We start from the raw sequence: 16,812 nt of genomic DNA on the forward strand, positions 1-16,812 counted from the left end.
GTGTCACACAGGATGGCCCTTCCAAAAAACACTCCCCAAACAGCACATGACGCAAAGAAAAAAAGAGGCGCAATGAGGTAGCTGACTGTGTGAGTAAGATAAGCGACCCTAGTGGCCGACACAAACACCGGGCCCATTTAGGAGTGGCACTGCAGTGTCACGCAGGATGTCCCTTCCAAAAAACCCTCCCCAAACAGCACATGACGCAAAGAAAAAGAAAAGAAAAAAGAGGTGCAAGATGGAATTGTCCTTGGGCCCTCCCACCCACCCTTATGTTGTATAAACAAAACAGGACATGCACACTTTAACCAACCCATCATTTCAGTGACAGGGTCTGCCACACGACTGTGACTGATATGACGGGTTGGTTTGGACCCCCCCCAAAAAAGAAGCAATTAATCTCTCCTTGCACAAACTGGCTCTACAGAGGCAAGATGTCCACCTCATCATCATCCTCCGATATATCACCGTGTACATCCCCCTCCTCACAGATTATCAATTCGTCCCCACTGGAATCCACCATCTCAGCTCCCTGTGTACTTTGTGGAGGCAATTGCTGCTGGTCAATGTCTCCGCGGAGGAATTGATTATAATTCATTTTAATGAACATCATCTTCTCCACATTTTCTGGATGTAACCTCGTACGCCGATTGCTGACAAGGTGAGCGGCGGCACTAAACACTCTTTCGGAGTACACACTTGTGGGAGGGCAACTTAGGTAGAATAAAGCCAGTTTGTGCAAGGGCCTCCAAATTGCCTCTTTTTCCTGCCAGTATAAGTACGGACTGTGTGACGTGCCTACTTGGATGCGGTCACTCATATAATCCTCCACCATTCTTTCAATGTTGAGAGAATCATATGCAGTGACAGTAGACGACATGTCCGTAATCGTTGTCAGGTCCTTCAGTCCGGACCAGATGTCAGCATCAGCAGTCGCTCCAGACTGCCCTGCATCACCGCCAGCGGGTGGGCTCGGAATTCTGAGCCTTTTCCTCGCACCCCCAGTTGCGGGAGAATGTAAAGGAGGAGATGTTGACAGGTCGCGTTCCGCTTGACTTGACAATTTTCTCACCAGCAGGTCTTTCAACCCCAGCAGACTTGTGTCTGCCGGAAAGAGAGATCCAAGGTAGGTTTTAAATCTAGGATCGAGCACGGTGGCCAAAATGTAGTGCTCTGATTTCAACAGATTGACCACCCGTGAATCCTTGTTAAGCGAATTAAGGGCTCCATCCACAAGTCCCACATGCCTAGCGGAATCGCTCCGTGTTAGCTCCTCCTTCAATGTCTCCAGCTTCTTCTGCAAAAGCCTGATGAGGGGAATGACCTGACTCAGGCTGGCAGTGTCTGAACTGACTTCACGTGTGGCAAGTTCAAAGGGCATCAGAACCTTGCACAACGTTGAAATCATTCTCCACTGCACTTGAGACAGGTGCATTCCACCTCCTATATCGTGCTCAATTGTATAGGCTTGAATGGCCTTTTGCTGCTCCTCCAACCTCTGAAGCATATAGAGGGTTGAATTCCACCTCGTTACCACTTCTTGCTTCAGATGATGGCAGGGCAGGTTCAGTAGTTTTTGGTGGTGCTCCAGTCTTCTGTACGTGGTGCCTGTACGCCGAAAGTGTCCCGCAATTCTTCTGGCCACCGACAGCATCTCTTGCACGCCCCTGTCGTTTTTTTAAAAATTCTGCACCACCAAATTCAAGGTATGTGCAAAACATGGGACGTGCTGGAATTTGCCCATATTTAATGCACACACAATATTGCTGGCGTTGTCCGATGCCACAAATCCACAGGAGAGTCCAATTGGGGTAAGCCATTCTGCGATGATCTTCCTCTGTTGCCGTAAGAGGTTTTCAGCTGTGTGCGTATTCTGGAAAGCGGTGATACAAAGCGTAGCCTGCCTAGGAAAGAGTTGGCGTTTGCGAGATGCTGCTACTGGTGCCGCCGCTGCTGTTCTTGCGGCGGGAGTCCATACATCTACCCAGTGGGCTGTCACAGTCATATAGTCCTGACCCTGCCCTGCTCCACTTGTCCACATGTCCATGGTTAAGTGGACATTGGGTACAACTGCATTTTTTAGGACACCGGTGAGTCTTTTTCTGACGTCCGTGTACATTCTCGGTATCGCCTGCCTAGAGAAGTGGAACCTAGATGGTATTTGGTAACGGGGGCACACTGCCTCAATAAATTGTCTAGTTCCCTGTGAACTAACGGCGGATACCGGACGCACGTCTAACACCAACATAGTTGTCAAGGACTCAGTTATCCGCTTTGCAACAGGATGACTGCTGTGATATTTCATCTTCCTCGCAAAGGACTGTTGGACAGTCAATTGCTTACTGGAAGTAGTACAAGTGGGCTTACGACTTCCCCTCTGGGATGACCATCGACTCCCAGCAGCAACAACAGCAGCGCCAGCAGCAGTAGGCGTTACACGCAAGGATGCATCGGAGGAATCCCAGGCAGGAGAGGACTCGTCAGAATTGCCAGTGACATGGCCTGCAGGACTATTGGCATTCCTGGGGAAGGAGGAAATTGACACTGAGGGAGTTGGTGGGGTGGTTTGCGTGAGCTTGGTTACAAGAGGAAGGGATTTACTGGTCAGTGGACTGCTTCCGCTGTCGGCCCAAGTTTTTGAACTTGTCACTGACTTATTATGAATGCGCTGCAGGTGACGTATAAGGGAGGATGTTCCGAGGTGGTTAACGTCCTTACCCCTACTTATTACAGCTTGACAAAGGGAACACACGGCTTGACACCTGTTGTCCGCATTTCTGGTGAAATACTTCCACACCGAAGAGCTGATTTTTTTGGTATTTTCACCAGGCATGTCAACGGCCCTATTCCTCCCACGGACAACAGGTGTCTCCCCGGGTGCCTGACTTAAACAAACCACCTCACCATCAGAATCCTCCTGGTCAATTTCCTCCCCAGCGCCAGCAACACCCATATCCTCCTCATCCTGGTGTACTTCAACACTGACATCTTCAATCTGACTATCAGGAACTGGACTGCGGGTGCTCCTTCCAGCACTTGCAGGGGGCGTGCAAATGGTGGAAGGCGCATGCTCTTCACGTCCAGTGTTGGGAAGGTCAGGCATCGCAACCGACACAATTGGACTCTCCTTGTGGATTTGGGATTTCGAAGAACGCACAGTTCTTTGCGGTGCTACTGCTTTTGCCAGCTTGAGTCTTTTCATTTTTCTAGCGAGAGGCTGAGTGCCTCCATCCTCATGTGAAGCTGAACCACTAGCCATGAACATAGGCCAGGGCCTCAGCCGTTCCTTGCCACTCCGTGTGGTAAATGGCATATTGGCAAGTTTACGCTTCTCCTCCGACAATTTTATTTTAGGTTTTGGAGTCCTTTTTTTACTGATATTTGGTGTTTTGGATTTGACATGCTCTGTACTATGACATTGGGCATCGGCCTTGGCAGACGACGTTGCTGGCATTTCATCGTCTCGGCCATGACTAGTGGCAGCAGCTTCAGCACGAGGTGGAAGTGGATCTTGATCTTTCCCTAATTTTGGAACCTCAACATTTTTGTTCTCCATATTTTAATAGGCACAACTAAAAGGCACCTCAGGTAAACAATGGAGATGGATGGATACTAGTATACAATTATGGATGGACTGCTGAGTGCCGACACAGAGGTAGCTACAGCCGTGGACTACCGTACTGTACTGTGTCTGCTGCTAATATAGACTGGTTGATAAAGAGATGTAGTAGTAGTAGTATGTATGTATAAAGAAGAAAGAAAAAAAAAACACGGGTAGGTGGTATACAATTATGGACGGACTGCCCAGTGCCGACACAGAGGTAGCTACAGCCGTGGACTACCGTACTGTACTGTGTCTGCTGCTAATATAGACTGGTTGATAAAGAGATGTAGTAGTAGTAGTATGTATGTATAAAGAAGAAAGAAAAAAAACCACGGGTAGGTGGTATACAATTATGGACGGACTGCCCAGTGCCGACACAGAGGTAGCTACAGCCGTGGACTACCGTACTGTACTGTGTCTGCTGCTAATATAGACTGGTTGATAAAGAGATGTAGTAGTAGTAGTATGTATGTATAAAGAAGAAAGAAAAAAAAACCACGGGTAGGTGGTATACAATTATGGACGGACTGCCCAGTGCCGACACAGAGGTAGCTACAGCCGTGGACTACCGTACTGTACTGTGTCTGCTGCTAATATAGACTGGTTGATAAAGAGATGTAGTAGTAGTAGTATGTATGTATAAAGAAGAAAGAAAAAAAAACCACGGGTAGGTGGTATACAATTATGGACGGACTGCCCAGTGCCGACACAGAGGTAGCTACAGCCGTGGACTACCGTACTGTACTGTGTCTGCTGCTAATATAGACTGGTTGATAAAGAGATGTAGTAGTAGTAGTATGTATGTATAAAGAAGTTAGAAAAAAAAACCACGGGTAGGTGGTATACAATTATGGACGGACTGCCCAGTGCCGACACAGAGGTAGCTACAGCCGTGGACTACCGTACTGTACTGTGTCTGCTGCTAATATAGACTGGTTGATAAAGAGATGTAGTAGTAGTAGTATGTATGTATAAAGAAGAAAGAAAAAAAAACCATGGGTAGGTGGTATACAATTATGGACGGACTGCCCAGTGCCGACACAGAGGTAGCTACTGCCGTGGACTACCGTACTGTACTGTGTCTGCTGCTAATATAGACTGGTTGATAAAGAGATGTAGTAGTAGTAGTATGTATGTATAAAGAAGAAAGAAAAAAAAACCACGGGTAGGTGGTATACAATTATGGACGGACTGCCCAGTGCCGACACAGAGGTAGCTACAGCCGTGGACTACCGTACTGTACTGTGTCTGCTGCTAATATAGACTGGTTAATAAAGAGATGTAGTAGTAGTAGTATGTATGTATAAAGAAGAAAGAAAAAAAAACCACGGGTAGGTGGTATACAATTATGGACGGACTGCCCAGTGCCGACACAGAGGTAGCTACAGCCGTGAACTACCGTACTGTGTCTGCTGCGACTGGATGATAAATAATGATATAAAAAATATATATATATCACTACTGCAGCCGGACAGGTATATATTATATAATGACGGACCTGCTGGACACTGTCTGTCAGCAGAATTAGTTTTTTATAGAATAAAAAAAAAAACACCACACAAGTGAAGTCACACGACGAGTGTTTAACTTTTTCAGGCAATCACAATATAGTATACTATACTACTAACTATACTGGTGGTCAGTGTGGTCAGGTCACTGGTCAGTCACACTGGCAGTGGCACTCCTGCAGCAAAAGTGTGCACTGTTTAATTTTAATAATAATATGTACTCCTGGCTCCTGCTATAACCTATAACTGGCACTGCAGTGCTCCCCAGTCTCCCCCACAATTATAAGATGTGTGAGCTGAGCACAGTCAGATACGAGTGTTTAACTTTTTCAGGCAATCACAATATAGTATACTATACTACTAACTATACTGGTGGTCAGTGTGGTCAGGTCACTGGTCAGTCACACTGGCAGTGGCACTCCTGCAGCAAAAGTGTGCACTGTTTAATTTTAATAATAATATGTACTCCTGGCTCCTGCTATAACCTATAACTGGCACTGCAGTGCTCCCCAGTCTCCCCCACAATTATAAGATGTGTGAGCTGAGCACAGTCAGATATATACATAGATGATGCAGCACACTGGGCTGAGCAGTGCACACAGATATGGTATGTGACTGAGTCACTGTGTATCGTTTTTTTCAGGCAGAGAACGGATATATTAAATAAAACTGCACTGTCTGGTGGTCACTGTGGTCAGTCACTAGTAAACTCTGCACTCTCTACACAGTTCTACAGTACTCCTAATCTCCAGTAAATCAGGTCAATCTCTCTCTCTCTCTTCTAATCTAAATGGAGAGGACGCCAGCCACGTCCTCTCCCTATCAATCTCAATGCACGTGTGAAAATGGCGGCGACGCGCGGCTCCTTATATAGAATCCGAGTCTCGCGATAGAATCCGAGCCTCGCGAGAATCCGACAGCGTCATGATGACGTTCAGGCGCGCTCGGGTTAACCGAGCAAGGCGGGAAGATCCGAGTCGCTCGGACCCGTGAAAAAAAACATGAAGTTCGTGCGGGTTCGGATTCAGAGAAACCGAACCCGCTCATCTCTAATAGATAGTCAGAGCACCGTATGGGAGCATAAAAGTATAGAAGGACAGACAGACATAGGTGGGGACATAGACAGACAGAGCACAATATGGGAGCATAGAAGAACCAGGCATAGATGGATGGAGGTTGGGGGCATAGATGGACAGAACACCATATGGGGGCATACCGCAGATGGATAGACGGGGGCAGGATATAGACAAACGGACAGGGGTGGGGGGCATAGATGGACGGGGAGTACATAGACAGATGGGGGGGCATAGACGGACGGACTGGGCATAGACAGATGGGGGAAGGGGGGGCATAGACAGACATATGGTGCCAAATGTAATAGAGTGAGAGTTTCAAAAAGTGAGAGATTTGGTAAGGTTTTGCAGGGTTTTTTTTAAAGTGGCAATCACTTACACAGCATGATCAGCCTGGTTTTGCAGTGTAAATGATTGCCACTTTAAAAAATACTGAAACACTTTATCAAATCTCTCACTTTCTGAAACTCTCACTCTATTACATTTGGCCCATGGACGGATAGTAAGGGAGAGGGGGGCTGACCGTTGGCAGGATTGTGTTGCTCTGTCCAAGCACGACCCGTCCGTCAACCACGCTTCCAGGTTCTCTCCAACAAGCGGCTTTGGTAAAACATTGAGGACGACTCTGCACCCTTCCTCCCTTCCTGGAAGTAAATTGCCGGGCCCTGAACCCAGTGTGCAGCAGTACTGATTTAAAAATAAAAATGACTACTGGGACTGCTGCGCTTGGGATGTGTGTGGAGGTGGCAGCGCTCTGACTGGCACTACCTGGGCTGACACACTAGTCTGCAGGGTGACACAGTCCCGGAAAGGCTATCTCTCTGAGCTGCCATGCTCACTGCTGATACTACTGGAGGTGTCAGGTATTACTGGCCGCAGCTTCCTGTAACCTCCGGTGGGGGTTAGGGAGTTCAGACTTACTGTAACCTTCGGACAGGGGTGGTCACGCTGAACTTTAAGCTCCGGGTGTTGGGGCAGCCGTGGGATGCCCGCTGCTGCACTGTAAGCTTCAGCGGGAGGAGGAGAGGCAGACATGCAGGCACCTATATTCTCCTGGGTAGATAGTAGGGAGGGGAGTTGATAGCCAGAGCCAGCAGGGTTTGCATGTGGTGGGGGCCTGAGAGGACGGCCGCTGGCAGCTTTTGATAGGGACTTTTTTTCCTGTCAATTCTGCATGTCTCCGATGGGCCTATTTTCATGGGGAGGCCTGGAGCTGCAGCTCCATCCGCCCCATTGTTAATCCGGCCCTGGTTGAGCGGGCAAAATAAGAAGACAGGGTGAATTTAAAGTGGATAAAGATGACATTTTAGGAGGACTTTCTCTAAAGGCACTCAGTAGAAATCAGGATCTCTGTAGGAAGACAGTAAGCTTGTAGTGCTAGGGTTTGTTCTACTTGTTTTAACACAGGAATTGTGATGGAGGCAGTTTCACCCAGGGTTACGGAGAGAATAGAATTGTACAGTAAGGCTGCATAGTCCCTACAGCATATGGGGGGCTGGAGTAGTAGAGGAAGGTATGGAGGGGTGGAAGAGAGGAGGTTATGTCAAAAGGAAGTTGAGTTATAGAAGTCTGAGATTCCAGAGAAGTGAGAGAATGTGAGTTAATGAGATTGCCCAACACGGTGTGTGGGAGAAGAGATCCACTGGGTGAAACAATGGGTGGAGGTGATACAGAAAAGTTTTGAGGCAGAAGTACCAAAGGAGTTATCAAAGGGGATGTTGAAGTTCCCAAGGATGAGTGTGTGTGGGTAGGTTGGAGGAAAGGAAATGGTAGAGTTGTCAGGAAATGGGAGAGTGGGTGCTGGGGTAGTACATGACTGCAACACAGAGGTGAAGAGGGGAGAAGAAATGCATTGTATGATTCTCAAAGCAAGTGGATTAGAGGAAGGAAAAAGAGCTGAAAGTGCAGTTAGGAGAGAAAAGGATGAATAAGCCATCAGTCCGGCAGATGCCAGAGTAGGGGGTGTGTACTGTATAATAAAGTATAAACCCCCAAAGAAGAGGGCACCATTGGTGAGAGTGTCAGAAGGTGGGATCGAAGTATCATGAAAACTTTTATCCTGCCCAAGCTGCAAAACATACACAAAAACAAAGGGAAGAAGCTCACAGGGCAGGTTTGACTCCAACAATCAGCAGCACCCTCAGGGCTATCCGCTTGTGCAAATTCCATTTCTCAACGGATATTGCCACTAGTAGTCCTCCAACGAAGAGCATGTTGGTATCTTTCAGATATTGGCTGCACACCTGAAATGAAAAAGAGCATTGAGTGTCTACAGACAATAATTATCCTTAACGGACATAATTTAAGTTTTTGCTGTACCGCATCTAAAAATCAAAGAAATGTAATTCATCATTTGCAGGAAAAGAGTGGAAGATTACATTTGATGGTAGTATATAAGAGCACATGAACAAAACATAATAGCATACGAGATCATTAGGAAACATGTTAGATATGCCTTACATTATCTCTCAGGAGATCTGGGCAAGTAAAAATAAGAATTTACTCACCGGTAATTCTATGTCTCGTAGTCCGTAGTGGATGCTGGGTACTCCGTAAGGACCATGGGGAATAGACGGGCTCCGCAGGAGACTGGGCACTCTTAAAAGAAAGATTAGGTACTATATCTGGTGTGCACTGGCTCCTCCCTCTATGCCCCTCCTCCAGACCTCAGTTAGGGAAACTGTGCCCGGAAGAGCTGACATTACTAGGAAAGGATTTGGAATCCAGGGTAAGACTCATACCAGCCACACCAATCACACCGTACAACTTGTGATAACTATACCCAGTTAACAGTATGAACAACAACTGAGCCTCATTCAACAGATGGCTCATAACGATAACCCTATAGTTAAGCAATAACTATATACATGTATTGCAGAAAGTCGGCACTTGGGACGGGCTCCCAGCATCCACTACGGACTACGAGAAATAGAATTACCGGTGAGTAAATTCTTATTTTCTCTGACGTCCTAGTGGATGCTGGGTACTCCGTAAGGACCTTGGGGATTATACCAAAGCTCCCATACGGGCGGGAGAGTGCGGATGACTCTGCAGCACCGAATGAGCAAACTCAAGGTCCTCCTCAGCCAGGGTATCAAACTTGTAGAATTTTGCAAAAGTGTTTGATCCCGACCAAGTAGCAGCTCGGCAAAGTTGTAAAGCCGAGACCCCTCGGGCAGCCGCCCAAGAAGAGCCCACCTTCCTCGTGGAATGGGCTTTTACTGATTTAGGATGCGGCAGTCCAGCCGCAGAATGTGCAAGTTGAATCGTGCTACAGATTCAGCGAGCAATAGTCTGCTTTGAAGCAGGAGCACCCAGCTTGTTGGGTGCATGCAGGACAAACAGCGAGTCAGTTTTTCTGACTCTAGCCGTCCTGGAAACATAGATTTTCAGGGCCTGGACTACGTCCAGCAACTTGGAATCCTCCAAGTCCCGAGTAGCCGCAGGCACCACAATAGGTTGGTTCAAATGAAACGCTGATACCACCTTTGGGAGAAATTGGGGACGAGTCCTCAATTTTGCCCTATCCATATGGAAAATCAGATATGGGCTTTTACAGGACAAAGCCGCCAATTCTGACACACGCCTAGCTGAGGCCAAGGCCAACAGCATGACTACCTTCCACGTGAGATACTTCAACTCCACGGTCTGAAGTGGCTCAAACCAATGTGATTTTAGGAAATCCAACACAACGTTGAGATCCCAAGGTGCCACTGGAGGCACAAAAGGGGGCTGAATATGCAGCACTCCCTTAACAAACGTCTGAACTTCAGGCAGTGAAGCCAGTTCTTTTTGAAAGAAAATAGACAGGGCCGAAATCTGGACTTTAATGGATCCCAATTTTAGGCCCATAGTCACTCCTGACTGTAGGAAGTGCAGAAATCGACCCAGCTGAAATTCCTCTGTTGGGGCCTTCCTGGCCTCACACCAAGCAACATATTTTCGCCATATGCGGTGATAATGTTTTGCTGTCACATCCTTCCTAGCTTTTATCAGCGTAGGAATGACTTCATCTGGAATGCCCTTTTCCATTAGGATCCGGCGTTCAACCGCCATGCCGTCAAACGCAGCCGCGGTAAGTCTTGGAACAGACAGGGCCCCTGCTGTAGCAGGTCCTGTCGGAGCGGCAGAGGCCAAGGGTCCTCTGAGATCATTTCTTGTAGTTCCGGGTACCAAGTTCTTCTTGGCCAATCCGGAACGATGAGTATAGTTCTTACTCCTCTCTTTCTTATTATCCTCAGTACCTTTGGTATGAGAGGAAGAGGAGGGAACACATAAACCGACTGGTACACCCATGGTGTCACTAGAGCATCCACAGCTATCGCCTGAGGGTCCCTTGACCTGGCGCAATATCTTTTTAGCTTTTTGTTGAGGCGGGACGCCATCATGTCCACCTGTGGCCTTTCCCAACGATTTACAATCAGCTTGAAGACTTCTGGATGAAGTCCCCACTCTCCCGGGTGGAGGTCGTGCCTGCTGAGGAAGTCTGCTTCCCAGTTGTCCACTCCCGGAATGAACACCGCTGATAGTGCTAGCACGTGATTCTCCGCCCAACGAAGAATCCTTGTGGCTTCTGCCATCGCCGTCCTGCTTCTTGTGCAACCCTGTTGGTTTACATGGGCGACCGCCGTGATGTTGTCTGACTGAATCAGCACCGGTTGGTTTTGAAGCAGGGGTTCTGCTTGACTCAGGGCATTGTAAATGGCCCTTAGTTCCAGAATATTTATGTGTAGGGAAGTCTCCTGACTCGACCACTGTCCTTGGAAGTTTCTTCCCTGAGTGACTGCCCCCCAACCTCGGAGGCTTGCATCCGTGGTCACCAGGACCCAGTCCTGAATGCCGAATCTGCGGCCCTCGAGAAGATGAGCACTCTGCAGCCACCACAGCAGAGACACCCTGGCCCTCGGGGACAGGGTGATCAACCGATGCATCTGAAGATGCGATCCGGACCACTTGTCTAACAGATCCCACTGAAAGATCCTTGCATGGAACCTGCCGAAGGGAATTGCTTCGTAAGAAGCTACCATCTTTCCCAGGACTCGCGTGCAGTGAAGCACCGACACCTGTTTTGGTTTCAGGAGGTCCCTGACCAGAGATGACAATTCCTGGGCCTTCTCCTCCGGGAGAAACACCTTCTTCTGTTCTGTGTCCAGAATCATGCCCAAGAACAGCAGACGCGTCGTAGGAATCAGCTGCGACTTTGGGATATTCAAAATCCAGCCGTGCTGTTGTAGCACTTCCCGAGACAGTGCTACTCCGACTAACAACTGCTCCTTGGACCTTGCCTTTATAAGGAGATCGTCCAAGTACGGGATAATTATAACTCCCTTCTTTCGAAGGCGTATCATCATTTCGTCCATTACCTTGGTAAATACCCTCGGTGCCGTGGACAGACCAAACGGCAACGTCTGGAATTGGTAATGACAGTCCTGTACCACAAACCTGAGGTACTCCTGGTGAGGTGGGTAAATGGGGACATGTACGTAAGCATCCTTGATGTCCAGTGACACCATAAAATCCCCCTCTTCCAGGCTTGCAATAACCGCCCTGAGCGATTCCATTTTGAACTTGAACTTCCTTATATAAGTGTTCAAGGATTTCAAATTTAGAATGGGTCTCACCGAACCGTCTGGTTTCGGTACCACAAACATTGTGGAATAGTAACCCCGTCCCTGTTGAAGGAGGGGAACTTTGATTATCACCTGCTGAAGGTACAGCTTGTGAATTGCCGCCAGTACTACCTCCCTTTCCTTGGGAGCAGCAGGCAAGGCTGATTTGAGGTAACGGCGAGGAGGAGACGCCTCGAACTCCAGCTTGTATCCCTGAGATACCACTTGTAGAACCCAGAGATCCACCTGTGAGCGAACCCACTGGTCGCTGAAGTTCCGGAGACGCGCCCCCACCGCACCTGGCTCCACCTGTGGAGCCCCAGCGTCATGCGGTGGACTTAGTGGAAGCAGGGGAGGATTTTTGTTCCTGGGAACTGGCTGTCTTGTGCAGCTTTTTCCCTCTACCCCTGCCTCTGGGCAGAAAGGACGCGCCTCTGACCCGCTTGCCTTTCTGAGGCCGAAAGGACTGTACTTGATAATACGGTGCTTTCTTAGGCTGTGAGGGAACCTGAGGTAAAAAAGTCGACTTCCCAGCTGTTGCTGTGGATACGAGGTCCGAAAGACCGTCCCCAAACAATTCCTCACCCTTTTAAGGCAAAACCTCCATGTGCCTTTTAGAATCAGCATCACCTGTCCACTGCCGAGTCCATAATACTCTCCTGGCAGAAATGAACATTGCATTAATTCTAGATGCCAGCCGGCAAATGTCCCTCTGTGCATCCCTCATATATAAGACAACGTCTTTAATATGCTCTATGGTTAGCAAAATAGTATCCCTGTCAAGGGAATCAATGTTATCTGACAGGATATCAGACCAAGCAGCTGCAGCGCTACACATCCATGCTGAAGCAATTGCAGGTCTCAGTATAGTACCTGAGTGTGTATATACAGACTTCAGGATAGCCTCCTGCTTTCTATCTGCAGGCTCCTTTAAGGCGGCCGTATCCTGAGACGGCAGTGCCACCTTTTTTGATAAGCGTGTGAGCGCCTTGTCCACCCTAGGGGATGTTTCCCAACGTAACCTGTCCGTTGGCGGGAAAGGGTACGCCATTAGTAACCTCTTAGAAATCACTAATTTCTTATCTGGGGAACACCACGCTTCTTCACACAATTCATTTAACTCATCAGATGGGGGAAAAGTCACTGGCTGCTTTTTCTCCCCAAACATAATACCCTTTTTAGTGGTAACCGGGTTAATGTCAGAAATGTGCAACACATTTTTCATTGCCGTAATCATGCATCGGATGGCCCTTGTGGACTGTACATTTGTCTCATCCTCGTCTACACTGGAGTCAGACTCCGTGTCGACATCTGTGTCTGCCATCTGAGGTAGCGGGCGTTTTTGAGCCCCTGATGGCCTCTGAGACGCCTGGGCAGGCGCGGGCTGAGATGCCGGCTGTCCCAAAGCTGTTACGTCATCGAACCTTTTATGCAAGGAGTTGACACTGTCGGTTAATACCTTCCACATATCCATCCACTCTGGTGTCGGCCCCGCAGGGGGCGACATCACACTTATCGGCTCCTGCTCCGCCTCCACGTAAGCGTCCTCATCAAACATGTCGACACAGCCGTACCGACACACCGCACACACACAGGGAATGCTCTGACTGAGGACAGAACCCCACAAAGTCCTTTGGGGAGACAGAGAGAGAGTATGCCAGCACACACCAGGGCGCTATATAACAGAGGGATTTACACTAACACAAAGTGAATTTTCCCCCAATAGCTGCTTATATCACCTTTTGCGCCTAAATTTATGTGCCCCCCCTCTCTTTTTTACCCTTCTTGTAGTGTAGACTGCAGGAGAGAGCCTGGGGAGTGTCCTTCCAGCTGAGCTGTGAAGAGAAAATGGCGCCGGTGTGCTGAGGGAGATAGCCCCGCCCCCTCCGCGGCGGGCTTCTCCCGCTTTTTTAATAATGTTAATGGCGGGGGATTAGGCACATATACAGTTTATAACTGTATTATGTGCACCTTTGCCAAAAGGTATACTTATTGCAGCCCAGGGCGCCGCCCCCCCCAGCGCCCCGCACCCACCAGTGACCGGAGCGTGTGGTGTGCTGTGGGAGCAATGGCGCACAGCTGCAGTGCTGTGCGCTACCTTATTGAAGACCGGAGTCTTCAGCCGCCGATTTTCTCCTGGTTCTTCCGTCTTCTGGCTCTGCAAGGGGGACGGCGGCGCGGCTCCGGGAACGGACGATCGAGGTCGGGCCCTGTGTTCGATCCCTCTGGAGCTAATGGTGTCCAGTAGCCTTAGAAGCACAAGCTAGCTGCAAGCAGGTAGGTTTGCTTCTCTCCCCTCAGTCCCTCGTAGCAGTGAGTCTGTTGCCAGCAGATCTCACTGAAAAAAAAAAACCTAACAAATACTTTCTTTTCTAGTAAGCTCAGGAGAGCCCACTAGGTGCATCCAGCTCTGGCCGGGCACAGATTCTAACTGAGGTCTGGAGGAGGGGCATAGAGGGAGGAGCCAGTGCACACCAGATATAGTACCTAATCTTTCTTTTAAGAGTGCCCAGTCTCCTGCGGAGCCATGGTCCTTACGGAGTACCCAGCATCCACTAGGACGTCAGAGAAATAAGTATTTACAATTTCTAGTGTCAAAACATATGCTGGCCCGGGTAACCTCAAACACTTGGAGAATTGGTTGACAATTAATTCAGGAATATTATTTTTTGTTGGAAATGATGTATGTGGTGGTGTTGATATTGCAGAGTTATATAGCACACACCAGTGGATGACTCAAACTATGAACAACCCAGTTACATAACCAGTGGTGCTGGTTTATTGATAGCAGGCACAGCGGTACTCACTGTTACACGCAGTGGTATTTCCCATTAGGCAGATAGCTAGGGGCGGCACTTGTTTGGGGGTGGCACTTGGATGCTTGTGTTGGTACAGTTAGTTCAATATGTACCAGTAACTGCAAAATATTTCCACTGTATCATATGCCATCTTGAATTGAGTTTAAAAATCCATGCAGTTCCTCTTTCCTGCCTGCGGTGTCACTCTCTGCTGTGGTGCTTCTCAGCACACTCTGATCAGTTACTCAGTGCTGTGATATAGACCTGTGTGTGCTGAGAAGCACCAGAGCAGAGAGCGACACCCCAGGCAGGAAAGAGGAACTGCACAGGATTTGAAAGGTGCAGGTTGCTAGAATGAACACTATATATACAGTAATTAAATATAAAAAATGTCATAGCAGCTCTTTTATTAATCTATTAAATTGCCTATCATCAAACGAGAGCAATAAACACAATACAATTAGGCAAGGGGGGGTGGGTGCTAATGTTGTTCCTAGGGGCGTTCTCACCTTTAAATCCGTATCTGGTTACATGTACACTGGTGATGGTGCGGTGCTTGAGTGGAGTGGGGTTTCATACAGCTCACCAGCAGGGGAGTGTATACAGCAAACAGGTAGTGATGCAGGGATGCTTTATAGAAGGTAATAATCAGGTCTCTTATATAAGCTTAGCAAGACACTTCTCACAGTCCCACACAGTCCCAAGATGGCTCCGCATAGGTACGGTATAAAGTCTCCCTGGAGAACAGGAAGACTGGAGTATGCGCAGCAGCACACTCCTCTTTCAACAACTTTAATTGCTAAATTGATAAATTAATCTTCATTGATTTTACTTTTTAAAAATATACTTTATGAATGAAAGATTTATAAGATCAATATTTTTAAAATTAAAGTTTTAAAGACTAAGTTTTACTTTATACAGTATTCATAACTCTATTTTATAAGTTTGATGAAGTTAAATACACAAACTTATAACTCTCTTTTGGTAATATTTTTGTTCATAAGTATTATCTCCACAGTTTACACAATGATCAATAAATAAATTTACTTTAACAATTTCAGCTGTCAGTGAACTGTTTGCTGAAAATCTGCATTAAAAGTACATTTTGCCAGGGCGTGGCCTGGCTGGCAAAAAGGAGAAGTCCAGCGTTTCCCGAGCTCCTGCCGCAGTGGCTATTATTATACTCCCCTCCACACTAATAAGTGTTCTGCCCCCTCACCCTGCGGCTGTGACCCTTACTGTCGCTGACAATAGCACTCGTGGAGCCGGGTGACCCATTTGCTAAGTCCCGCCGGTTGTGACCTAACACTCCCTGTGAAGCCGAAGCCTCGAGTAGTGGGCCGCACCCGGGAAAGGTATGTGGCCGGCACGGAGCTCTGGGGATCCGGCCACGTTCTGCCGCACAAGGGGAGGACACGGCTCCTACCCTCACCCTCTCCTGGCTGCCGAGGCCTGGTCCCTTCCTCCTTCTCCCCTCCTCCGGTCCTGGCTGCTCCCGTGGACTGCGGCCTCCACACCAGGGGAAGCAGGGAACTGGATTTTGCTGCAGTTCCGGGCCGAACTTCCGGCTGCAGCAAGGACGAGCTGTAACTCCCCCTACTGGCTCCCATACCCTGCTGTGACCCACTGTACACCTCTGGGGATCCTCCGGGGCGCCTTGGCAATCACCACCTTTGCCACATTCAAGCCTGGTGTACAAAGCCTGGTACCATGATAAAGGGGATTTAGGAGCAGGTGGCGGCCATCTTGATCCTCAGTGAAGTGTGTTGGTGCTTCTCAGAGTCTGTGGCACACCCTGGACAGGACCTGGATCGCAGTACTACCTCCCTGGATTGCTCTATCCATATGAATTTATTTACTCTTTCTGAGAGCCCTCACAGCCCTTTTTTTTCAGCAGTGACATTTCTATACATACTGTATTTTTTTCTTTTCTTTTTTTCTCTTCACTTTTTCTCATTATGCCTCCTAAGAAACATAAGGTCTCCAAGTCAGTCTCTCAAGTCCCCTTTTTCAAGCCATCCCCCCAGCGTTCTCACTCTCAAGGTGTTGGGAACCCTGGCACCTGCTCTGGGCCCTCTCCCACTACCATATCCCTCATGGCAGACCCATCTCCATCTCATAGTATCTCTCTCCCGCTATAGTTGGAGGTCAGTGAAGCTTTAACGGTGGGCGCTATGAAGCTTTTATGACACCAATTTATAGATGAAGTGGCATCTGAGT

At 48.2% G+C, this 16,812-nt stretch overlaps 1 protein-coding gene across 1 annotated transcript in view; it reads right to left on the bottom strand.

Annotated features, from left to right (window-relative positions):
• LOC135051350 (solute carrier family 13 member 2-like) overlaps window positions 1-16,812 on the bottom strand; it is a 137,552-nt gene that overhangs the window by 28,260 nt on the left and 92,480 nt on the right. The window contains exon 3 of the mRNA XM_063957396.1: window positions 8,292-8,428. Coding sequence (XP_063813466.1) covers window positions 8,292-8,428 — 137 coding nt within the window. The remainder of the gene's footprint in view (window positions 1-8,291; window positions 8,429-16,812) is intronic.

The sequence above is a fragment of the Pseudophryne corroboree genome, chromosome 2 (genome assembly GCF_028390025.1).
Source record: "Pseudophryne corroboree isolate aPseCor3 chromosome 2, aPseCor3.hap2, whole genome shotgun sequence".
NCBI classification, from domain to species: Eukaryota; Metazoa; Chordata; class Amphibia; order Anura; family Myobatrachidae; genus Pseudophryne; species Pseudophryne corroboree.